This window comes from Gymnoscopelus braueri, assembly GCF_963280865.1.
Source record: "Gymnoscopelus braueri genome assembly, chromosome: 22".
NCBI lineage: Eukaryota > Metazoa > Chordata > Actinopteri > Myctophiformes > Myctophidae > Gymnoscopelus > Gymnoscopelus braueri.
The window spans coordinates 28,767,391-28,793,771 of NC_137624.1; the positions used below are offsets into that span (position 1 = coordinate 28,767,391).

Genomic DNA, 26,381 nt, shown 5'->3' on the forward strand with positions numbered 1-26,381 from the left:
AGATGCATGACACTTTCCTACTTCCTGCAGCACATGCATACCTCACCCCCTCTGTTGCTTGACCTGCCCCATAGAACTCCCTGATCGTGTGTGTGTGTGTGTGTGTGTGTGTGTGTGTGTGTGTGTGTGTGTGTGTGTGTGTGTGTGTGTGTGTGTGTGTGTGTGTGTGTGTGTGTGTGTGTGCGTGCGTGCGTGCGTGCGTGCGTGCGTGCGTGCGTGCGTGCGTGCGTGCGAGCACACGCGCGTGCGTGTGTGTGTGTGTATGCACACGTGTCTGTTTCTTCTTTTTGTTGGATGTCTCTGCTTTGCTGGTATAGGAAACACACACTCTTACACAAACAATTGTGTCTTTTATTTCCTGCACACGTCACACGTTATGAGCTTGTAGATCTGCTTTTTTCCCTTGTGCGACACCGGCATACAAGTATAAATCAGGCATGATGCTCATTCTAACCCTTAAACCACAGCCCTAATATACAAGTACACACACACACACACACACACACACACACACACACACACACACACACACACACACACACACACACACACACACACACACACACACACAGTTCACACAAACTCGCAAACGCAAACTGTTCAGAGACACTTCATCAAATACTTTCAGACTCTATTCCTTCTTCTTGCTCTTGCCTTTCTTGCCTTGCTATAAAGTGTTTGTAATATTAAACATCCTTCAAATGATAAAATTATGTCTTTATAGGTGATGGGGTGTCCGTGATTCAGTTTTCCGTTTCCAAGGAGACAGACTGTTGCCGGGTCGGAAGCCAGTCCCTCCTGGTAACCGTTGGCAACCTTAGTATACTGCTGCAGTTCCAAGCTCACGATGGTGAGTAGTTTATAGCTGATCTACAAGCTCACAACATTGCAATGTGCTGTGGCTTGTAGATGCCTATTTTCAGCGAAGCAATTTAGTGTACTAGAGTAGTGGTTCTCAACCTGTGGTTCGGGACCCCCAGTGGGGTCCCCAACTGATTTTGGGGGGTCCCCAGATGATTACCTTAATGTGCAACATTGTTTTCTTACTCAACAGTAAACAAACCAACATACAGTATAAGTGTACACCCTGGGTCCACCCCGGGTCGCCGTCTCTCCGGCTGTCCTCTGTCTCTCTACATGTCACCCCACTCTTCGTGGTCGTCAACAAACTATACTATACAAAATTTCATGTAGATCAACTATTTAAAAAAAAAAAGTATCTGTGGAACCGAGACAAACTAAATATACTGCCTCAACTCCTACATTTCCAAGTGCTTGTTAGGGTGGGGGGACCCCACTTCACATATGATTATTTTGGGGAGTCGTGGCCTGAAAAGGTTGAGAACCAATGTGCTAGAGGGACAAAAGGAGGGGATCCAGGTCAATTGGGTTTAAGTGGTTAATTAATGTAGAAATTGAGAAGACTTGAAATTTCTGAGTTCATCCATGGGGAGGGATATAGTTTTTCTCTGACTTTAAGTGTTTTCTTTTACATTGTCCAATGTTTTTATCCAAATTTGGAAAAATGCTTTAGAGGGTTTTTCTCAGCGTACTTAATTGTCAACGTTTATTGACAATTATATTATCAGAGACCTGATTTATGTCCACGCTTATTATAATGGATATAAGGTAGTATATGTTTGTGCTGTACACAATCTGGTTATAACAAACATCAACGTGCCTCATGTCTCTGATTTCTTCTCGTCTTCATATATTCATCCATGTCTCCAATAGGCATGCACATGAATGTGATTTTATATACCTGCTGTTATTTGTATATGCTTTCCACCTCCACAAGAAGCATCTTGGGCCTCTCGGCCTTCCATAGTGCTACCTATCCATTGCAATCTCATTCAAACCATGCAACTTATGTACATTGTACTTTGTATTTTGATGTGTCTATGTCTTCCTGTTCTGTTACAGTATGTGTTCTGTTCCTCTCCATTCTCTCTTCCCTAATCTAACTCTTTCTGTAATTGCAAAATATCTGAGTTCGGAAAAAGAAAGAAATGTCCCCCACTCTTTTATAATCATGTGATAAATAAGGTTGATTTTGATTGTTATTCCTGATTGTGCAGACATGCAGAAGTTCAACAGGCTGCTGAGAGGAGTCATCGGTGATTGCAACGACGACGACGATGAAGATATTGATGGTGTAGATAATGATGAAGGATCCAAGGATGGATGCAATAAAGTAGCCAAGAGAGAAGACAAGGATGGATGCAATGAAGTAGACAAGAGAGAAGACAAGGATAGAGAGATGGAGATAACAATGGGTGGAGAGACCTTCCAGGAAGCATACAGGAAACATCCCAGTGTGTTTGCACAGAGCACTGAAGACTCTTATTCTCCACGCTGCTACCAGGTAGCTCTCTCTCTCACACGCACGCACGCACGCACACACACACACACAATGCCTCAAACCCTGACCCTGGTCTATTTGTGACTATGGTCAGGGTCTAGATATGATGACCATGATGGATTGATTGTATACTTTATTAACTGTTTGCAAAGACAAGGACAGGGAAGTACAGTTCAATACAAGGTCTGTTAAGAGGATTATAAACCCAAGACAGCACTATATGGCTTGTTTCCATTGGGGTCCTTTGTACTCATTCATCGAAACATTTAATGACAGACAAATATACACTACTATGCAAAAACATCATATAAATGGGTAGAAATCAAAAATCAAAATATGTACAGTAATATATGTACAATACAGATAGACAGACCTTAGCTTGGTAGTTTTTGTTACTGTGCGTATGTGTCTTTATGCATCTACGTGCCTGTGTGCGTTTGTGTGTGTGTTTTCGTGTGAGTGCGTGTAGTTCCATGGTTGTCTGTCCCAGCAGCAGAACACGCTTCAGGACTACATGAGGACGGCAACGTACCACAGAGCCATTCTGCTCAATGAGACGGACTTCAGAGACAAGGTAGGAACTGATTCTGAGCAGACTGCTGTGAGGTCTATTCAGACCATGTCCAATCGATGAAACGTTGGCATTGAAATGGAGCCGTGAGGCATGCAACAACATGTGCACACGCTGAGCGAAGTGCACGAGCCAAGTGAGCGCCTGCGGAAAGCGTCGACTCAGCTCAATGCATGGTGAGGGTGGCAATCAGTTATACTGTATGTACTTTTGTACATATATATGTACTTTTGTACAGATAACTGGAGAGTTGTTTATCCATTTGTTACTCAGAGTGTACACATTAACCAATTACTAGCCGATTGAAATTCATACCCGACCTTATAAATGATTATAAAATGCTTTGTAATGTGTGATGATTATTGATTTAAATCATCATGGGTATTTATGAGTTTGTTTTTAATTGTCATTATTATTGAATGCAATTGTGAACAATAGCCAGTCAGATAATGTATCCATTGGCCAAACATAAGGTTCACTGCAGCTCAGCAGTGTGAGAGGTGGTCAGGACTCGGGAGATGTCTGTGAACTCTGCGTTTAAAGGCTTGGAGACCATTGTCTGTGATGGAACCAACTACATGCTCTGGTAGGCTGCTCCACACCCGGACAGCAGTATGGAGAAAGGTTATGTCCAATTTCTTGGAGCAGGAGGGAGCATATCCTGGAGGTCCATGGGGCAGTGGGGTGTGTGCATCTTGTACAGGACTGTCTTCTGTAGCTAAGGCTATAAGGATGGAGATTTTTGTACTGGCAGTGTCCTGTTCAACTCCAATTATCTTGAGGGCCTTCCTCTGGATATTGTCAAGTAGACCAAGATGCGTAGGTGGAGCACTCATCCAGCTGAGTGAGGCATACTCCATGAAACTGCAGACTTGTGGCTTAGTAGACAGTTGCTCGGCTCTCTGTTCTCTTATAACTATAATTGTCTCCGCCAGAGGTGGAGAGTATGTTTTCGTTCTTGTCCTTCCGTGTGTCCCCCCAGTCTCGGCCAAGCTAACATTGGTCAAGCTTCACGTGACACGTGACAATATGTTGTCACCAATGCTTTTGATTGGCTAGCGAGACGCGTGACGAAATAAAAACCTATAAATAGGTGTGTCACTTCAAAAAATCACTTGTATTTTTTGAAGTGAGCTTCCATCAGCCAAGCTAACATTGGTCAAGTGACACGTGACAATATGTAATATAAATAGGTAAGACAGGATTAATCAGGAACAGTACTGGCGGAGACCTGTGCTCTGAGGAGCAAATTTTCTAGTTATACAGTGTTATAAGCAGATTATAATGTGTTATAAGTATGTTTATTAAAATGCATTATAGATGCATAGCAAGTGTTACCGGTGTTATTTGACAGAAATAGCCCATCAACACATAATTGTTGTCTTTTTTGTCCATCTCTCCTCCTTTCTGTCTCATTCTGTCCAGGTGGTTCTAAATGTGGGCTGTGGTTCTGCTATCCTGTCTTTTTTCGCGATCCAAGCAGGAGCAAAGAAAGTGTATGCTGTTGAGACCAGCCCCATGGCCAAGTACGCAAAGGTCAGTGGGTGAATAATGTTAGAACTTAATTTAGTAGTTCTAAATAATTTCCAATACATCGGCCAAACCAATATATCGGTCAGACTCTAATTAACACTGTCAGGGTTGCAGGCTCTATTCCCTGTGTAGATCAATGGCACTCATGTTTACTAATGTTCAGTAACCCTGCCAAGCCCCATAAATACTGAACACATACAAGAGCAATTAGTAACGATATTGTCTTCAAATAACAGTAGGCTGGTGAACGTTCATTTTCCCCGGATTCAATCATATATTCCTTCTGTCCTACATAATTCTGGTCTCTACCAGATATTTCTTGATTTGAGTATTAGTAACAAGCCTGGAGGACAAGGAACATTTAATCCTTTCATTGTCAAAAATGGGTTAGCATGTATACCGTACAGTAGTTCATGTGTGCATGTGCGTGTGCATGTGTATGTGTACAGTATGTGTATGTGCATGTGCATGTGGTGGTGATAAATCTGCTATCAAATTCTCAATCGTCAAGTCGGTCATGAATACACTCGCCCTACCCCTTACAGTAAGTATGTGTTTGTGCGTGCATGTGTTTGTGCGTGCATGTGTGTGCGTGTGTGTGTGTGTGTGTGTGTGTGTGTGTGTGTGTGTGTGTGTGTGTGTGTGTGTGTGTGTGTGTGTGTGTGTGTGTGTGAGAGAGAGAGAGAGAGAGAGAGAGAGAGAGAGAGGCACTGTGATCATATTTCCAGGGTTTGGTGGTTTAGGTTTTGGCTCCAGCAAAGCTGAAACACACACACACACACACACACACACACACACACACACACACATACACACACACACACACACACACGCACACACGCACGCACGCACGCACGCACGCACGCACGCACGCACGCACGCACGCACGCACGCACGCACGCACGCACGCACGCACGTACACACACGCACACCGGTACACACAAATGCACATACAGAACATACAATGCACATACTGTACAATGCATACAGTACACACACGTGAACATACGTGCACGCACGCATACGCACACATATGTACTCGCACGCACACACACTCGCACATGCACACGCACACACACACACACACACACACACACACCCCCCCCCCCCCCCCACACACACACACACACACACACGTATGCACAAACATACCCACAGAGAGAGAGAGAGAGAGAGAGAGAGAGAGAGAGAGAGAGAGAGAGAGAGAGAGAGAGAGAGAGAGAGAGAGAGGGGAGAGATCTACAGAGCGTGGCATTCTTGGTAGTTAATGGGTTGAGCCGACATCTGGACCAGCATTCAGTTGGGGGGCTGGTGAAGGTTTCATTTCAAAATACAAACTCACCATCAACATGATCCCTACATCTAGCACTGTACAATACTCACAGCGTTCATTTAACTCTGAGAGTGCTCCAATGTAACCAGATGGGTGTGCTCTTGAACCGTACGACCTAAGGTTCAATATAGTTATTGGCCAGAACATAAAAGCAGGCTGTTATAGTGCCACCATGAGGCCGATTTAAAAATGTTTGGGTGGAGTGCCTTCCTGGGCCTACTGGGAGTGTGCGTGCAAAGTTTGACACCGGTCTGTCCGGCAGATTGTCTGTATCCGATTACAGCCAAAAGTCGCATTGACGTGTTAAAACAAGGTGTAAAGAGCTATGAACTCCCGTCTACAGGTGTTGGTGCAGAATAACCACCTGTCGGATCGCGTCGTCGTCCTGGAGGGGAAGATGGAAGATGTCAACTGCCCGGAGATGGTTGATATCATCATTTCTGAACCAATCGGATACATGCTGCTCAGCGAGCGGACGATGGACAGCTTCCTGTACGCCAGGAAGTGGCTCAGACCTAACGGTAGGAGAAGAGACACTGAGATACCATTACATGCACACTAACGGCAGTGACGATGAATAAAACGGTCGGAAATAGGGTTTACATTCACGTTGCAACATAGAGAGATTTGGTGTAAAGGGGGGAAAAGGAGGGGACCAAGTATTGGGCCTGAGGGGACATGCTGATGACTTTTATTTGTAGTGAAAAATCAACCTTGTTTTATTTTTTTTAAGCCATTTTATCACCGCCTCATATACGCATTCTGTGTGGATGTAGTCATGACGCCAACAATGGTTATAAGAAATATAAAAACTGCCTCAAAGAATGACAGGAAACACTAGAACACATACTTCAAAATAAAGGTACACTAGAAATAGAACACGGGTTTGTGACAACATTGTGAGCTTGTAGATAAGAGCTCATCTTCTCTCATCTCGTCTCATCTCATCTCATTGTCTCCCCTGTCTATCCATGTCTGTGTTCTTCGTGCAGGTCGGATGTTTCCTTCATCTGGTGACATCCATTTGGCTCCATTCACTGATGAGCAACTCTACATAGAACACTACGCAAGAGCTAGCTTCTGGTTAGAGAACACACACACACGCACACACACAGCAAACTGAGTATAGTGGTTTTGAGGGAGCACAGTGACTAGTTAGTGGTGCAGCTCAGGCAGAGTTGTTCGCACATTGCATTGTGCATGAAATCAGGAGATTAATCACAAATTGGGAGCACAGTGGGAGAAAAGGGTTAAAAAGAGGGAGACTCCCACTAGAACCGGGAGTGTTGGCAGGTATTTTCACACGCACGCACGCACGCACGCACGCACGCACGCACGCACACAGACAGACAGACACACGGTGCTGGACCCCCCACCCAGGGTCTGCTGTAGGGCTATGACCCCAGTCAGGCGTATATCCTGTCGGGTATAAAACGCTCCACTTCAGACCAGCTCTGACACATACTGTACACGCACGCACGCACGCACGCACACACACACACACACACACACACACACACACACACACACACACACACACACACACACACACACACACACACACACACACACACACACACACACACACACACACACACACACACACACACACACACACACACACACACACTCACACACACACACACACACACACACACGCACACGCACACGCACACACACCATCAGGCAGGAGACTCTGTAGATTTGAAGGTTTGAATCGGAGGTGAATCATAAAATGAATCCTAAAGTTATATTGTGATTATATTATTATTTTCAAAACTAGACATTTAAGTTATGAAGCAAAATAAATGCATGATTGGTTCCTCAGGTAATGGCATCGCAAAAACAAAAGCCTTTTCTTTTACGTCGAGAACAGGACGCGAGACTCGATATCCATGAGATCTCTACAAGAATGGGCCTAAACTGGCCCAATTCGTACAGTTAGAGATCATTGATCTGATACCGTCGTGTGTGTGTGTGTGTGTGTGTGTGTGTGTGTGTGTGTGTGTGTGTGTGTGTGTGTGTGTGTGTGTGTGTGTGTGTGTGTGTGTGCGTGTGTGTGTGTGTGTGTGTGTGTGTGTGTGTGTGTGTGTGTGTGTGTGTGTGTGTGTGTGTGTGTGTGTGTGTGTGTGTGTGTGTGATATCCACACCAGTATGCGGGGATGACAAGCTCAGTCACCTCTGAGGAATGAAGGCAAACTGTAAACTAATGGTCAAAATCAAACGCAGACTTCTTAAAGACCCTGTTCATTTTATGCCATTTAGTGTAGTTCAATTCCGTTTATTGTGGCTTATTTAGTTGAGTTCTGTTTGGTGCGATTTAGTTGAATTTGGTTCAGTTAGATAATAAAGCTTTTAGATCTGCCACCGGCTTTACTCGCTTCACCTTAGAATGCAAAGGACTCAGAACAAGTTAGGTTTCTATTCCTTCTGATTCACACTGTTCTGTTAGTATTTGTTCTGTATTTCTTTGGTTTCTGTGAGTCATACATTATAGGTGTGTGTGTTTTTGGTTTGTTTTACTGAAACTATATTGTGCTATTAGTACAGTACATTATGATACAGTAAATTCCTTATTCAGTGGATGGTCATATTCAGTCTCTTTCTTTCCAGGCATCAGAGGTGCTTTTATGGGATAAACCTCAGTGGTCTCCACAGCGCTGCCGTGGATGAGTTCTTCAGACAGCCAATCATGGTCAGTACCACTACCACTACCACTACCTCTCTCTCTCTCTCTCTCTCTCTCTCTCTCTCTCTCTCTCTCTCTCTCTCTCTCTCTCTCTCTCTCTCTCTCTCTCTCTCTCTCTCTCTCCCCCTCTCTCTCTTATGGTTTATCCATAAAGAGGTCTGTAAACCAGGATAAGGTGAAATAACACTTTACTGATGAACTTAAATTCAATTTACTCAATAGACACAATGAGAAAGTAGACACAGGTGATCATGATAAAAGGTTTACAGAATCACACACATCCAAACGATCGTGTCCAAGTGCAGGACAGAAGTCAAATGTTTAAAATCGGCCTCATTAAAATCGGCATCATGGTGACACAATTTTGGCCTATAACTCTTGACCCTAATGCTGGATTCCTAGGATCATGACGCAGCTCCCCATATAGGCCACACCACCTCCACCTAACTAGATTTTCCACCATTTTGCGTTTACTTCAGAAAACACTTTTTGCTACCACTCTTACAGATGTTGTTCAAAACTCACATAAACCGGTACACATTATATCTGAAGTCATGGGATGATGATGAACATGTGTCATTCTGAATCTTCATATTACCATCCGATTGGCTATGGGGAGGCTGCAATGATACTTACTGTAAGGTCACTTTTTGTTGCAACAGCATTAGGTACAAATGATTGTATGAGTCATGTGACAATGACCGTCAAAAACGGTTTTGACATTGCATACTGTTACATACTGTAATTGTGCCTGCAATATTTCTTACAAAAAACGTCATATAAACGCAACATGTGATCAAACCTCATTATTGATGATTGATCGCATGTTGAGGAGTCTCTGTATATTGTAGCGCACCTCAAAAAGTGAATTAACTTCTGCCCGAAGGGGACACAACAAAGTTGCAACTATATTTCCCCTCCGCAGCTTCCTTGTGTCCTGCCCCACAAGTGACACAGCCCTGGGTAGTCCACCCAGCCTGGCGGAGATCTGCACTGCGAGGAGAGCCTGTTTCTAGTTTAATCAGAGCAAATTTCCTCCATGTTTTTTTTTTTCTACTTTTTTTTTTCTTTTTCATTTCGACTCACTCTATTTTCTTTCCAGTTTACTGTGTACTGTTTATGTGCTGTGTGACTCCCTTTGTAAACACTGCTTTGGTTCTATACAAACATATTTTTTCGTTACTATTAGGACACGTTTGACATGCAAATTCTGATGTCCAGGTCGGTGAAGTACACCGTCAACTTCCTGGAAGCTAAAGAGGAAGAGCTGCGAAGGTTAGGGTCAGGTGGCAAATTACACCCCAAATAATGGCCAGTCATGTATGTTTACCTTACTGTCATCTGTCTGTCTGTGTGTGCGCGTGTGCGTGTGCGTGTGCGTGTGCGTGTGCGTGTGCGTGTGCATGTGCGTGTGTGTGTGTGTGTGTGTGTGTGTGTGTGTGTGTGTGTGTGCGTGTGTGCGTGTGCGGTGTGTGTGCTGGTTTTAGAGTGGAGATTCCCTTTGTGTTCACGTTGTTCCAGTCTGGTCTGGTCCATGGTCTTGCCTTCTGGTTTGATGTGGCCTTTCAGGGATCCAGGTGAAAAACAACACAACGTGAAATTGTCACGTTTTCAGTGTTTTTGGTTTGTTTGTCTCTTGGTTTGTTTAGTTCCTTTTTAATTGGCCCCACTGGAGCCCCCTGGGGGCAGAGGCCCTCACTTTGAAAACCACTGCTCTAACACAGTGGTTCTCAAAGTGGGGTCCGGGGACCCCCAGGGGTCCTTGAGGGAGTTCCAGGGGGTCCCCAGTTAAATTAGTTAATATATCATCAAATTCAGTTTAATCATTTTAAACATATGCATGGGCTGTTTAAAAAATCGCGACATATAGTGAACTTGTAGATCGACTATTTTCTACAAATCTTGTATGGGGGTCCCATGCACAAAATCTGCAGACGGCCAACTACACATATCAATTTGGGAGGGAGGAAAAACGTTGAAAACCACTGCTCTAAGAGACAAACTCATCTAAATTTTCTCCATCCTTTTCTCCAACAGCTCCACTGTGTGGCTCTCTACCGCCCCCTCAGAACCACTGACTCACTGGTACCAAGTCAGATGTCTGCTGCAGACGCCGCTGTTTGCCAAACTGGGTCAAACTTTGTCGGGTACCGTCGTGTTCACCGACAACAAGAGGTAGGAGGAGGGAGAGTTATGGTGTGTTTGGTTATAATGTTCCCCTGTTATTAAGATGGTTTTAGTAAGCAAACAAACTTTTGTTCTGTGTCATATTATTATTCATATTATTACTATTTTGATGCACACAAAAAAACATTTTTGAGCTATCGACATAGCACCAAGTGTAATACGGCAACTCTGTTTTGGAGAAGAGTGCTAGTATTTTTACGGCATGGCTCTGCAGGAGTCAATAGCTGTCTAGAAGAGGGTCTCTCTCTCTGTGTGTGTGTGTGTGTGTGTGTGTGTGTGTGTGTGTGTGTGTGTGTGTGTGTGTGTGTGTGTGTGTGTGTCCGTAGCAAATCACATAAACCGCTGGAACAATCAGCAAAAAAATATCCCCCGCCACATATATTTTGTACTCTGAAATATTTAACTTAAAGTTTTATGATGGAGGTTCGGATCAGGCTGAAACCTTGGCCAAATGTGTCACACATCATAGATAATAGTCATCTATGACAGACAACTAGATGACGTCTAGATGACTGACTGTCATAACACCTCAAAGTCTTCTAAGTCTTTACTTAGAAAATGAACTTCACAGAGGAATAACCATAAACTCAAACAAACTCTCAAACAGCCTCTTAATGATAAACTCTAGCTCAAACAACATAATGCTGTTAACAAGCAAAAGTTCTTATATACACATCAAGTCCCATCAACCAAAAGCTCTTCAGCTGGGTTGCCCAGGTGGAAGCAATCTTTCAATCAGGGATGCACAGACAGGGGAGGGGGTGAGCAGAACAAGGGGAAAACACACTAGGAAGTCAGGGCACACTGGACAGGGAAGGCCACTAGGGCAGGGGCAGAGGCCAGGATCATGGCTAACCACATGAAGTCCAAGATCCATATTGTCTTAATGGAAATTCTGAGCTAGTTCTGTGGGTTTTAACTTGTAGACAGACATTGTAAAAAGATTTCCCATAGGTAAAAAGATGTTATATAAAATATACTATATAAATAGAAACCATGACATGACCTAATGTCCTAATATATATATATATATATATATATATGTGTCACAGGAACATTGGAGAACCAGGGATATTGGAGAAGGCGCGCTCGTTTTTAGGCGCGGGGCTTTGTATATATATATATATATATAAACTCACATTTTCCTTTTGCCCCTAAAACCAAGGCGGAGTTATGACATCCACATCACTGCCATGGTCAACGAATCAGGGTTCAGATCTGGAAACACTCTGGACCTGAAAAATCCTTTCTTCAGGTCAGCCCCTACTCACACATGCACGCACGCACGCACACACACGCGCGCACGCACGCACGCACGCACGCACACACCCACACGCACACGCACACACACACACACATGCAAAAAAATTGCATGAATAGTTTTTATTTACAGTATTATTGCACTCTCTACCTACTGTAGCTACCCACCACAGACAGTAGTTTCTACCTACTGTACTGTAGCTATCCAACACAGACAGGAGGCAGGGAAGAAGACATAAGAACCAACTAAATGAAATGGTCATTGAAATTAAGTGAGGCAAGGGAGCACGGGTGGCGCAGTAGTAAAGTCTCTGCCCACCACCACGGAGGTTGTGGGTTCGAATCCACCGTGGTGCATCCGGCTTTGTCGAGTGTTCGGGAGAGGGAAGCTGGGCCGGGCGGGGAGGGTGATAAAGGTCATTGCATGTACTCCTACGGGCTGGAGTGGCACTTCTCAGCGGGGAGTGTTGGCCGGGAGGAGTAGGATGAAGGCTCCACGTCCTCCTGGTGGGGTCTCCTCACTGGCAAGTGAGTCAGTAATGACAACAACAGGAGTGACAACACAGAAATGTTGTGGGGAGGAATCAATTCGCATAACAACTAAGTTAGGGAGAAAAAGGGGTAAAACATGATTGGCTTTATTATTATATGTTGATATATTATGAATGGAATTTTCCTTGACACTTGCTTGTTTCTCTTTCCTCTCCAAAGGTATATGTGAAGAATCATCAGATTCACTGATCCACAACACTACATGATTATTGACCTCACACACACACACACACACACACACACACACACACACACACACACACACATCCTCACTTAAGTCTTATATATCTCTTCATATTGTCGCCTTGCTAAACTAATGGCCTAAGTAAAAAAAATTTTCAGGAAAAATAAAAAACTGATCCAAAACAAAACTATATGATATTTCTTAATCATTTCACCCAAAATGTTTATAACAAATTATGACTATTTAAATAGAAATAACACTGGCTGTCAGTTATGTAACATAAGAGATTTAAATAGGTTTAAATAGGATTAAATCTGACTTGTAACTAGCAAAAATGTTTTCAAAATGGCCTAAATCAGTAAATAATTTGGCTTAAGTCACAAAACCATGTGACTTAGGCCGAAAAAATGCCTATTTTGGCCTAAGTCACACTAGGGAGTTAGGCCATTATACTAAAAGGGGAGTGAACAGCATGATCCTTTTCAATTAGGAGATGGGCCAGTGTCATGAGGAGCTGACTTAGGCAAAAATATAATTTTCCTCAAAAAATTACTTAGGCCATTAGTTTAGCAAGGTGATGATATGACAAATACAAAAACTAGCTGATCTACAACCTCACAACGCATGGCATCGCAACACGTGAGCTTGTAGATGGGTTATTTTAGCTATTTTTGAAAACTATTTTTTTTTTATGCTGAGAAATGTTGACAAAAATGTTTGAACATTTGAGACTGTTAATGTGAGTAACATAATTGTTTCGTTGAATTATTAAGCTGTGATATTATCAAACATAAAGATAAAAACATATCAGGCAGTTGACCTTTCCCAAAATGGGGGTAGGGGGGGGGCTATCATCAAAAGCAGAGCCATGGAACCCCCTGTTCAGGTTACATGTCAAGTTCTACATGGACAGGTTCCGTCAGTGAGCCATATTTACAAGTTACAATACAAATTAATTATTATGCTTTAATATTCAGTTGGAATTATCTCTCTTTCTTTTTCTTTTTTTCTCTTTTGAATACACTCAACACTTAATTTGGCACTTTTTATGGCTACAGTAAAATTGGCTACAGAAATGGCTACAGTGATTACAGTGAAAATAAATATATAAATACTACTATATGTGTGATAAGACACATGGGAAAGATGTCTCACAAACATGCAATACACTTATAATGTACACAACACGTACAAGTGACAATCCACATTTATGAGTATTTATTGAGTATGTGAAACATGTGATGTCAAACCATAATTGCATGTTGACCTTTATTTTTCATGCCTTTTTTATTGTTTTATTTCTCAATGTTATTATTTCTATTGTTTATTCCTCATTAAATGCATTTTAATGTCTTTTTATTCCTTATGTGAAGCACTTTTAATTGCCTGTGTGTGTGTGACTGTGTGTGTGTGTGTGTGTGTGTGTGTGTGTGTGTGTGTGTGTGCGTGTGCGTGTGCGTGTGCGTGTGTGTGTGTGTGTGTGTGTGTGTGTGTGTGTGTGAAAAAATAGCAGATTGCGATGCGATGCGACGCGACGCATTGTGAGCTTGTAGATCGGCTATTTTCAAATGGCCAAAATATATATAGGGCTGACGTGGTTAATGAAATCTGCAAAGTAACTAAAGCTGTCAAATAATTGTAGTGGAGTAAAATGTACAATATTTGCCTCTGATATGTAATGGAGTAAAAGTAAATGTATTGAAAATTGGACATACTGAAGAAAGTAAAAAATACCTAAAAATTTGAGTAAATGTATTTAGTTACTTTACACCACTGATTGGTAGCCTGGCATTGGCAGACTGGTCACGTGGTGGGATTCACTCACAAGTTCCTCGTGGAGGAACTTGTGAATGAATCCCACGTGATCAGTCTGCCAATGCCAGGCTCATTTTGGGCCACGGACAGAGAAGAGTGGAGGCTGTGAAGGGTTAACACAGCTACAAGGAGGAGTTTCTCAGTGAGGCAGATCTAGAAATGAAAGTGAAACAGTGAAAGTATTAACCTGACACGCCAGGCTATGAAAGTATTGTTTGGTGGCAGCATACGCTCACTACAAAACCTTCTTTCAACACGACTTTTGTAGAAACTACTGAGAACTTAAAGACAGGTGAGTACTGCAGATAATGATTTATTATTCATTAACAGAGAATAAAAGTTACAAATGTATCCAGACATGATTTCTCCTTACTTCATTATTCATATTCAATTCACCAGTCCGGTCTTTGGTAAATATGACCGGTTTCATAGTAGTAGGCCTATATCTTTGTCAACATTATAGTAATCCAGATCAGATTCATATTAAGCTGTGAGAAGTATCATTCAAAGTATCATTCTTTCACTTTTATTCTCAGTGTGTAGAAATGGCATCTGCCAGCAGTGTCCTGTCTGAAGAGCAGTTACTGTGTTCTATCTGTCTGGATGTGTTCACTGATCCAATCAGCACTCCATGTGGACACAATTACTGCAACAACTGCATCACACATTACTGGGACACTAGTGATGTGTGTCACTGTCCTCTATGTAACAAAACCTTCAATAAGAGACCAGAATTCTCTGTTAATAAAGTGCTCTCTGAGATGGCTGACCAGTTCAGGAAGCCAAAGCAGCTGAAAACTTCCAGTGCAAACCAAGAACCTGCTAAACCAGATCAAGTCTCCTGTGACGTCTGTACTGAGACCAAGCTCAAGGCTCTGAAGTCCTGCCTGGTGTGTATGATCTCGTACTGTCAGACTCACTTGGAGCCTCATCACAGAGTCACAGTGTTAAAACGACACAAACTAATCGACCCTGTAAAGAACCTGGAAGATATTATGTGTAAGAAACATGACAGACCTCTGGAACTGTTTTGTACAACTGACCAATTGTGTGTTTGTCAGTTCTGCACAGAGGTAGACCACAAGTTACATCAAACTGTATCTCTGAAGCAGGCATATGAAGGAAAGAAGTTTGAGCTGGGAAAGACAGAGGCTGAAGTTCAACAGATGATCCAGGAGAGACAACTGAAGATTGAGGAAGTTAAACACTCAGTGGAATTCAGCAAGAAAGATGCAGACAGAGAGATAGCAGGCAGTATGCAGCTCTTCACTGCTCTGATCAGCTGTATTGAGAGAAGCCAGGCTGAGCTCTTTGATGTGATTGAAGAGAAGCAGAAAACAACAGAGAAACAGGCTGAAGGCATCATTAAAGATCTGCAACAGGAAATCACTGAGTTAAAGAAGCGAAGATCTGAGCTGAAGCAGCTCTCATACACTGAAGATCACCTCCACCTCCTCCACAACTTCTCATCCATCAACACAGAGTGGAGACCCACCAATGACTGGACAAAGGTCAATGTCCATCCGTCTTCATATGTGGGGACTTTGAGGACAGCAGTGGCTCAGCTGGAGAAGACACTCAGTCAAGAGATGGAGAAGAAGCTGCATGATGTGGAGCTGAGGAGCATCCAGCAATATGCAGTGAATGTAACTCTTGACCCCGACACAGCATATTACCATCTCATCCTGTCTGAGGATGGAAAACAAGTGAATTGTGGAGATGTACTTAAAAATCTCCCAAACAACACAGAAAGATTCTCTGGGAGTCTCAATGTCCTAGGAAAGCAAAGCTTCTCCTCAGGAAGGTTTTACTATGAGGTCCAGGTTAAAGGGAAGACTGACTGGGATTTAGGAGTGGCCAGAGAGTCCATCAACAGGAAGGGACAAATCTCACTGAACCCCATTAATGGTTTCTGGACTATATGGTTTAGGAATGGAAATGTGTACATGGCTCTTGCTGACCCTCGTGTCCTCCTCCCTGTAAAAGAGAAGGTCCAGAAAGTGGGAGTGTTTGTGGATTATGAGGAGGGCCTGGTCTCCTTTTATGATGTGGAGGGCAGAGTTCATCTCTATTCTTTCACTGGCTGCGCCTTCACTGAGAAACTCTATCCATTCTTCAGTCCATGTAACGGTCGTGCTCCTTTGATAATCTCTCCTGTCAATCACACAGATTAGACTAATCTTCAGCTTTACATGAAAACGTTCATTTACAGGTTTATTTTCAGTCAACTGTTTATTTTCAGTCTATTGTTGGTCCTAACAGTCTATCTATTGAAACACAAGAACTTATCTTTACATGTCTGAAGTTGGGGTTGGTTAAATTGTCTAAATTTCTTTCTATGTACAAGTACTTGATTGTATATTTTATTGAATGGCTTTCAACTTAACTCAAGACTTTGTTCATTAGTGTGCAGGAATAATATATATCAGAAATATGATCAGTACTTGTACTTTAATATTACTAAAGAACAGTTCATTTCAAATAGAAAGGCAATGATTCTGCATTGATTATGTTACGTTATTATCTCCACCAGGCCGGCTGGCTTTGAAAATCAAGCATATAACCTCTGTGTCTCTCTCCAGTCCATCCAGTCTCTCAGTTACTCAGTTACATGTCACACACTTTATGGCTATGTTACTCTCTCCTCTACATAGCAGCTTTCAAAATGTACTAATTTAAGAGCAAAAAGTCCTTGGTTGCCAGGACTACATGCAGGAAGACCAGGGGCGGATCCTAGATCCATGGGCCCCTGGGCCTGAGACTGCCTCAGGGCCCCAATGTGAACCCCAACAAATTAATTAATTTGGAAGGAATGACCCTGGCAACCTATCAATAGACCATTTGACAAGTCAAAAAAGAAAGGAACTGAAATTTCGACCATTCAACCATGAAAACTGGTAGTATTTTCAGTATTTTAACAGTCCAATAAATCATGTTTGCATTATATAGTTTGATGTACTTGACACTTTTTCATAATTTATCCTGCCTTTATTTTTCATATTAAACTATTGACTTATTCTGTTAGCATTGTTTTAATTAGCATTGTATATCGAAATAAAAGTAAAAGTGCTGGTGGCCTAAAAAGGTTGCCCAACCCTGTTCTAGACTAGAGTATACAGGTCTAGGGGCTGTGGGCAACCAGAAAGGACAGCAAAAGTAAATGTTTTGCCATTTTGTGAGCAGAGGCATTTCTTTATGCTTTTGGGACCCTGTGCATATGTGCATAAAATTTAACAGGGCCTGACCATCTTGAATGAGCCTTCGGGGGCCCTTATTGCTCTGGGCCACACAAGTAGTTGCCTATATTTTAGCTGTTCATGAAATATATCTCTATAATGCCGGATCTTTTAGGTTCAGCTTCTAAAATTCCGGGTCAGTTGGCCAAATTTTCTAGAGGACCCACCTGACCTTAATATATATATGTGTTGTATGTTCAAGTCTTATCTCAACATGCATGTTTTGTGAGAAACCTTTCAAACATGTCAATAAATATGTGAATGTGAAATGTGTAAGTTCAAATCCTTTTCACTGAATCTGTGATGTACTGGATCAGCAGGATTAAAGTTTTGTTTTCAAGGTCGAGTTCAAACCCCTACCCCACTCGTACGCAGTTTATTTTTTAACATCCTCTCCTAAATTATTGAAATTACAACATATGTAATGCAAGGCACTCGTAAATTAAAGATATGTTTATTTCAATCCCCTCCCCCCAAAGAAAAAACAACGAAACACGAAAAGATGAAGTAAAAAAAGAAAAGAAAAGCTAATACTCATGAAACGGATGTAAAGACATAGAAGTAACATATTGTAGCGTTTTTACAGTGTGAATTTAATGTTCATATTGTCACATTTGAATTGTCACAACTGAGATGAATAGAGGTTTGAGGGTCATAGGTTTTAAAGGTGGACAAAACCCTAGGCTGATTTCGTAGTTTTATTTTTCTAGTTCAGGTTAAGAACGACAGCAAATTAAAACATGGCGGCTTTGATTAGCTGCAGCTGCATTGCCAAAGCCTGGCATGTTTTAATTTGCTGTCGTTTTTTTTTACCTGAACTGGAAAACAAATTAGGGTTTCATGCCCTTTTAAAGGTAATATAATACCACATGTTCGGCTAGTTCTTCATACAGACCCCTAAAACCTGTCAAATATCATACATGGACTATAAAGCACTAAGAAAAATAGCTTACATGTAGCCTAACCAGCAAGCTAACCAGCAACAAGCTCATCATGGCAACATCAGAAAGAGCACGTAAGAAAAAATATATCACACTTATAACATTTCATAACCATTGATTTTTAACCTTCTGATACAAAATACAACATACTGTAATACTGTGCAAGACAAGAAAAAAAGTGATACAATTATATAATAATCATATTTTACAAGACACAAGACCCTTCAATGTAGCTGAAGTGCATTTGTTTTAGCTTTCATAATTGGCATGTGGTAAGGTTACAGCCCACCACCACGGAGGTTGTGCGTTCGAATCCACCGTGGTGCATCCGGCTTTGTCGAGCGTCTACACGAACACAATTGGTGCGTGTTCGGGGAGGGTCATATCGGTCATTGCGTGTACCTCCTACGGGCTGGAGCGGCACCTGTTGGCCGGGAGGAGTAGGATGAAGGCACTACGTCCTCCTGGTGGGGGCTCCTCACTGGCAGGTGAGTCAGTAGGATACGACAGCAGTGACAACACAGAAATGTGTGTGGGGACTCGGGAGGAATCAATTGGCATAACGACTAAAAGTTTGGGAGAAAAAGGGGTAAAAAATAATTGGCTACTCTGAATTAAAACGCCATGAGAGAGAGAGTGTGTGTGTGTGTGTGTGTCCTCTGTGTCTTTTGCTGAATGGAGCTAAGGAGAGATAGACAGAACACAGTAGACTACTTTGGTTCAGGAATGTTTGCTTGTCATGGTTGTAAGTAGAACTTTAAACCCCAATAAAAAAAAATCCCTTTGTAGTAATCCACAGAATGAAAGTGACAGTTTGTTTCCATTGAAGTGGACTTTGGTTATTTTGCCCTTGGCGTCACATGGCCCTTTGAGCGAGCGCATCCACACACACACACACACACACACGCACACGCACACGCACACGCACACACACACACACACACACACACACACACACACACACACACACACGTGAATGAAATGATCATACAGTAGAAAAACAAAGGAACAAAAATAATAATTATAATTATTACTATTATTATATGTTGATATATTATGAATGGAATTTTCCTTGACACTTGCTTGTTTCTCTTCTCTCCAAAGGTATATGTGAAGAATCATCAGATTCACTGATCCACAACACTACATGATTGTTGACCTCACACACACACACACACACACACACACACACACACACACACACACACACACACACACACACACACACACACACACACACACACACACACACACACACACACACACACACACTCACTTAAGTCTTATATATTTCTTCATATGACAAATACAAAAACTAGCTGATCTACAACCTCACAACGCGTGGTATCGCAACACGTGAGCTTGTTGATGGGTTATTTTAGCCTTTTTTTTTTGTTGAGAAATGCTGACAAAAATGTTTGAACATTTGAGACTAGAGGGTTAATGTGAGTAACTTAATTGTTTCGTTGAATTATTAAGCTGTGATATTATCAAACATACAGATAAAAACATATCAGGCAGTTGACCTTTCCCAAAATGGGGGGGGGTATTATCAAAAGCAGAGCCATGGAACCCCCTGTTCAGGTTACATGTCAAGTTCTACATGGACAGGTTCCGTCAGTGATGTCAGGGTGCCATTATATTTAGCCTACCTGTTACAATACAAATGAATTATTATGCTTTAATATGCAGTTGGATTTATCTCTCTTTCTTTTTCTTTTTGTTTCTTTTAAATATAATTCTCAACACTTAATTTGGCACTTTTTAAGGCTACAATAAAATTGGCTACAGAAATGGCTACAGTGATTACAGTAAAAATAAATATATATAAATACTACTATATGTGTGATAAGACACATGGGGAAAGACGTCTCACAAACATGCAATACACTTACAATGTACACAACACGTACAAGTGACAATCCACATTTATTGCTCAGTATGTGAAACATGTGATGTCAAACCATAATTGCATGTTGACCTTTATTTTTCATGCCTTTTTTTAATTGTTTTATTTCTCAATTTTATTATTTCTATTGTTTATTCCTCATTAAATGCATTTTAATGTCTTTTTATTCCTTATGTAAAGCACTTTTATTTGCCAGTGTGTGTGTGTGTGTGTGTGTGTGTGTGTGTGTGTGTGTGTGTGTGTGTGTGTGTGTGTGTGTGTGTGTGTGTGTGTGTGTGTGTGTGTGTGCACGTGTGCTGTGCTGTGCTGTGCTGTGTATACAGTATCACTCATTTCAGCCTGATTAAAAGGATGTCCACACCAAGAACTATAACTATAATTTAGAGTTGAGCACCCACGGGCAAAAACATAAATCGGCCATGGCAATCAATTGGTAGCAGTGGTGGAAAAAGTAGTTCACATTTTTTACTTAAATAAAAGTATCAATAATACTGCAATGTAGAAATACTCTGTTACAAGTAAAAGTCCGGAATTCAAAAGTAAAAGTGCAAAAGTATTGGTATCAAAATACTTAAGTACAAAAGTAAAAGTACTCATAATGCAGAATGTCATATTTCACAAGTTCAAAATGTATACAAATCTTTTGAAAATAGCAGATTGCGATGCGACGCATTGTGAGGTTGTAGATCGGCTATTTACAATTGGCCAAAATATATATAGGGCTGAAGTGGTTAATGTATGTTTTGTGATAATAATATAAAAAGTAACTAAAGCTGTCAAATAATTGTAGTGGAGTAAAATGTACAATGTTTGCTTCTGAGATGTAGTGGAGTAGAAGTAAATGTATTGAAAATTGAAAATACTGAAGAAAGTAAAAATACCTCAAAATTGTACTTAAGTACAGTACTTGAGTAAATGTACTTAGTTACTTTACACCACTGATTGGTAGTCTGGCATTGGCAGACTGGTCACGTGGGATTTACACACAAGTTTCTCAGTCTGCCAATGCCAGGCTCGTTTTGGGCCACGGACAAAGAAGAGTGGAGGCTGTGAATGGTTAACAGCTACGAGGAGTTTCTCAGTGAGGCAGATCTAGTGAAATGAAAGTGAAACAGTGAAAGTATTAACCGGACACTGAAAGTATTGTTTGCTGGCAGCATACGCTCACTACAAAACCTTCTTTCAACACGACTTTTGCAGAAACTACTGAGAACTTAAAGACAGGTGCAGAGAATAATATATTATTCATTAACAGAGAATAAAAGTTACATGTATCCAAACAGGATTTCTCCTTACTTTCATATTCAATTCACCAGTCCGGTCTTTGGTAAATATTACTGGTTTCATAGTAGTAGGCCTATATCTTTGTCAACATTATAGTAATCCAGATCAGATTCATAACTATTAAGCTGTGAGAAGTATCATTAAAAAATTACATTTCTTTCACTTTTATTCTCAGTGTGTAGAAATGGCATCTGCCAGCAGTGTCCTGTCTGAAGAGCAGTTCCTGTGTTCTATCTGTCTGGATGTGTTCAGTGATCCAATCAGCACTCCATGTGGACACAACTACTGCAACACCTGCATCACACATTACTGGGACACTAAGGATGTGTGTCACTGTCCTCTATGTAACAAAACCTTCAATAAGAGACCAGAATTCTCTGTTAATAAAGTGCTCTCCGAGATGGCTGACCAGTTCAGGAAGTCAAAGCAGCTGAAAACGTCCAGTGCAAACCAAGAACCGGCTAGACCACATGAAGTCTCCTGTGACGTCTGTACTGAGACCAAGCTCAAGGCCCTGAAGTCCTGCCTGGTGTGTATGATATCCTACTGTCAGACTCACCTGGAGCCTCATCACAGAGTCACAGTGTTAAAACGGCACAAACTAATCGACCCTGTAAAGAACCTGGAAGACATTATGTGCAAGAAACATGACAGACCTCTGGAGCTGTTTTGTACAACTGACCAATTGTGTGTTTGTCAGTTCTGCACAGAGGTAGACCACAAGTTACATCAAACTGTATCTCTGAAGCAGGCATATGAAGGAAAGAAGTTTGAGCTGGGAAAAACAGAGGCTGAAGTTCAACAGATGATCCAGGAGAGACAACTGAAGATTGAGGAGGTTAAACACTCAGTGGAGTTCAGCAAGAAAGATGCAGACAGAGAGATAGCAGGCAGTATGCAGCTCTTCACTGCTCTGATCAGCTGTATTGAGAGAAGCCAGGCTGAGCTCATTGATGTGATTGAAGAGAAGCAGAAAACGACAGAGAAACAGGCTGAAGGCGTCATTAAAGATCTGCAACAGGAAATCACTGAGTTAAAGAAGAGAAGATCTGAGCTGAAGCAGCTCTCATACACTGAAGACCACCTCCACCTCCTCCACAACTCTCATCCATCAACACAGAGTGGAGACCCACCAAGGACTGGACAAAGGTCAATGTCCATCCGTCTTCATATGTGGGGACTGTGAGGACAGCTGTGGCTCAGCTGGAGAAGACACTGCATGATGCGGAGCTGAGGAGCATCCAGCAATACGCAGTGGATGTAACTCTGGACCCTGACACAGCATATAACAAACTCATCCTGTCTGATGATGGAAAACAAGTACATTTTGGGAATGTGTTTAAGAATCTCCCAAACAATACAGAAAGATTCTCTAGATGTGCCAATGTCGTAGGAAAGCAAAGCTTCTCCACAGGAAAGTTTTAACGAAAAACATCACATGGATGCACCTGGGACGTATCATCAGTGTTGTAGCCTGGGGTCATAGGATGTTTCGGGTCTCGCAACATACACCCTCACCCAGGTGACCCAGCCAGGGTTGATCAGGCCCCGACTTACGTCCCAGTAGCTACCCACGGTCAGTCCTATAGGGCAAGACAGGGCCACTCAGTCCGCTTCTCCGGAAATACTCTGCCGGGACTCGGGGAGGCTCTGGCACGTGGAGGGACTAGGCTCTGTGGGTTGTCTCCTGGCCGGGCTCCTCCTTCGTCTCACCAGGTCCAGGACCTGAGCGTTGCACCAGACTCCCCTGCTCCAAACATTTCATTCTGGTGTAATGGTGTCTTGGCCCGTGACACCATCACATTGGTGGTACTGCAGGCTGGTGGTACTGCAGCCTCCCTTGCGTCTTACTTGAATGGTCCTCCCAAAGGCCTCACCGTGGATTTGTTGGGCTTCTTCCTCACGGAAGACACAGACTGGGGCGCCAACCCAAACTGCTCCCGGATGCCGTCTAGATTCCGGCTGTCACCCGACTCTCCGGTGGTCACCAATCTATTCCTGGTTGTCACGTAGTCTATAAAGGTACTATTTACTATGAGGTCCAGGTTAAAGGGAAGACTGACTGGGATTTAGGAGTGGCCAGAGAGTCCATCAACAGGAAGGGACAAATCTCACTGAGCCCCATTAATGGTTTCTGGACCATATGGTTTAGGAATAGAAATGAGTACATGGCTAATGCTAACCCTCGTGTCCTCCTCTCTGTAAAAGAGAAGGTCCAGAAAGTAGGAGTGTTTGTGGATTATGAGGAGGGTCTGGTCTCCTTTTATAATGTGGAGGGCAGAGTTCATCTCTATTCTTTCACTGGCTGCACCTTCACTGAGAAACTCTATCCATTCTTCTGTCCAAGTACCGATACTAGTGTTCCTCTGATAATCTCTCCTGTCAATCACGCAGATTAGACGAATCTTCAGTTAAGAAACACATGTATATGGAAGGGCTCATTTACAGGTTTATTTTCAGTCAGCCGTTTATTTTCAGTCAAGCTATTGAACTGTTGGTCCTAACAGCTAACTATTGAAACACAAGAACTTATCTTTACATGTCTGATGTTAGGGTCAGTTAAATATCTACATTTCTTTCTTTGTACAAGTACTTGATTGTATATTTTGTTTTATGGCTTTCAGGTTTAACTTAAAGGACGACTTCACCGCTTTTCAACCTATCTTCATATAATTGGTCCTCACTAATACTCATGATAAAACGGTACAATTTTTTTCTACTTGGTCTGTGTCTCATAGGAGGGCTGTGGACAGTTCCAAAACCCGTCTACCAGTGACATCATCGTTAGGCATGATTTTTTTTTCCAACAAGATTTCACATTTTTTATTAAGATTTTTATTAACACGAGAACAATGGCTTCTTTTATTGCATTGCAACTTTCCAGGAATAGAAAGCCTGCAGTTTCTATTAGCTTGGATTCCCCATTGATGATGTCACTGGTAGACGGGACTCTGAACTGTCCACAGCCCTCCTCTGAGACACTAGCCTCGGAAACCCATGCATTTTTTTTTGTTACAAAAAAGAAAAGCCTGGGGGAGCGATGCACGAACGATGGTCTTGGACCTTGTTATCTCCCTACCAATCAGAGTGCAGAGGGGCGTCGCTCTAAATTTGGTGACGTCAGCGTGTTCCGTGCACAGGCCGAGGGGGGGAGGGGAGGGGAGGCGGGGACATAGATTGGTGAATCAATAGGAAGCCACGCACAAATCCAGGCGGCTGTGTTTGGGTCCGCCCTTCAAGACCATGGATTGAGCTCGTAGCCTCAGGCTACTGAGACACAGACCGAGTAGAAAAAAATTGTACCATTTTATCATGAGTATTACTGAGGACCTATTATATGAAGATAGGTTGAAAAGCGGTGAAGTCGTCCTTTAACACTTTTGTTCATTAGTGTGCAGGAATAATATATATCAGAAATATGATCAGTCTCGTACTTTAATATTACTAAAGAACAGTTAATTTCAAATAGAAAAGAAGCGATTCTGCATTGATTACGTTACGTTACTATCTCCACCAGGCCGGCTGGCTTTGAAAATCAAGCATATAACCTCTGTGTCTCCAGTCCATCCAGTCTCTCAGTTACTCAGTTACATGCCACACACTTTATGGCTATGTTACTCTCTCCTCTACATAGCAGCTTCCAAAATGTACTAATTTAAGAGCAAAAAGTGCTTGGTTGCATGCAGGAAGACAAGGGGCGGATCCTAGATCCATGGGCCCCTGGGCCTGAGACTACCTCAGGGCCCCAACAAATTAATTAACACAGAAATGACAATGGCAACCTATCAATAGTCCATTTGACAAGACAAAAAAGAAAGGAACTGAAAGACTAGGAAGTAGGAATTTTAACCATTCAACCATGAAAACTGGATGGAGTGCTTTCATCAGTATTTTAACAGTCCAATAAATCATGTTTTCATTATAGTTTCGTGTACTGTACTTTACGTTTTCATAATTTATACTGCCTTTATTTTTCATATTAAAGGTTGCCCAACCCTGTTCTAGACTAGAGTACACAGGTCTAGGGGCCGTGGGCAACCAGAAAGGACAGCAAAAGTAAACGTTTTGCCATTTTGTGAGCAGAGGCATTTCTTTATGCTTTTGGGACCCTGTGCATATGTGCATAACATTTTACAGGGCCTGACCATCTTGAATGAGCCTTTGGGGGGCCCTTATTGCTCTGGGCCACAAGTAGTTGCCTAAATTGTACCTGTTCATGAAATATATCTCTATAATGTGGGATCTTTTTGGTTCAGCTTCTGAAATTCAGGGTCAGTTGGCCAAATGTTCTGGAGGATTTCCTGACTTTTATATATATATTTGTGTTGTATGGTCAAGTCTTGAGAGAAACCTTTCAAACATGTCAATAAATATGTGAATGTGAAATTTGTAAGTTCAAATCCTTTTCACTGAATCTGTGATGTACTGGATCAGTAGGATTAAAGTTTTGTTTTCAAGGTTGAGTTCAAACCCCTACCCCACTCGTACGCAGTTTATTTTTTAAGCGTCATTGTACTGTTTGTGT

General features: G+C 42.0%; 4 protein-coding genes and 1 pseudogene across 11 annotated transcripts in view; 3 read left to right on the plus strand and 2 right to left on the minus strand.

The window, feature by feature from the left end:
- The window catches only part of LOC308078585 (sorting nexin-18-like), a 244,622-nt gene that overhangs the window by 96,116 nt on the left and 122,125 nt on the right, over nt 1-26,381 (minus strand). The window lies entirely within an intron of this gene.
- Nucleotides 1-26,381, minus strand: part of palm2akap2 (PALM2 and AKAP2 fusion) — a 352,841-nt gene that overhangs the window by 45,487 nt on the left and 280,973 nt on the right. The window lies entirely within an intron of this gene.
- Nucleotides 1-26,381, plus strand: part of LOC308078114 (histone-arginine methyltransferase CARM1-like) — a 32,104-nt gene that overhangs the window by 2,172 nt on the left and 3,551 nt on the right. For 3 of the 5 annotated variants that reach the window (XM_080419197.1, XM_080419201.1, XM_080419200.1), the window contains exons 3-15: nt 725-850; nt 2,079-2,365; nt 2,832-2,936; nt 4,359-4,469; nt 6,143-6,320; nt 6,792-6,882; nt 8,413-8,494; nt 9,678-9,763; nt 9,976-10,065; nt 10,526-10,663; nt 11,841-11,930; nt 12,647-12,708; nt 19,942-20,026. In XM_080419197.1, the coding sequence (XP_080275323.1) occupies nt 725-850; nt 2,079-2,365; nt 2,832-2,936; nt 4,359-4,469; nt 6,143-6,320; nt 6,792-6,882; nt 8,413-8,494; nt 9,678-9,763; nt 9,976-10,065; nt 10,526-10,663; nt 11,841-11,930; nt 12,647-12,656 (1,394 nt within the window). In that variant the 3' untranslated portion in view covers nt 12,657-12,708; nt 19,942-20,026. Of the gene's footprint in view, nt 1-724; nt 851-2,078; nt 2,366-2,831; nt 2,937-4,358; nt 4,470-6,142; nt 6,321-6,791; nt 6,883-8,412; nt 8,495-9,677; nt 9,764-9,975; nt 10,066-10,525; nt 10,664-11,840; nt 11,931-12,646; nt 12,709-19,941; nt 20,027-26,381 lie in introns of those variants that run through there. The other 2 variants (XM_080419198.1, XM_080419199.1) reach the window with 2 other exon arrangements.
- Nucleotides 14,662-26,381, plus strand: part of LOC308078111 (E3 ubiquitin-protein ligase TRIM39-like) — a 19,384-nt gene continuing 7,664 nt past the window's right edge. The window contains exons 1-3 of one of the 3 annotated variants that reach the window (XM_080419194.1): nt 14,662-14,778; nt 15,023-16,698; nt 24,268-24,475. In XM_080419194.1, the coding sequence (XP_080275320.1) occupies nt 15,032-16,660 (1,629 nt within the window). In that variant the 5' untranslated portion in view covers nt 14,662-14,778; nt 15,023-15,031 and the 3' untranslated portion in view covers nt 16,661-16,698; nt 24,268-24,475. Of the gene's footprint in view, nt 14,779-15,022; nt 17,957-24,267; nt 24,476-26,381 lie in introns of those variants that run through there. The other 2 variants (XR_013932495.1, XM_080419193.1) reach the window with 2 other exon arrangements.
- Nucleotides 21,848-24,269, plus strand: LOC308078113 (E3 ubiquitin-protein ligase TRIM39-like; annotated as a pseudogene). The gene is made up of 2 exons: nt 21,848-23,274; nt 23,883-24,269. The product of its transcript is annotated as an E3 ubiquitin-protein ligase TRIM39-like (transcript).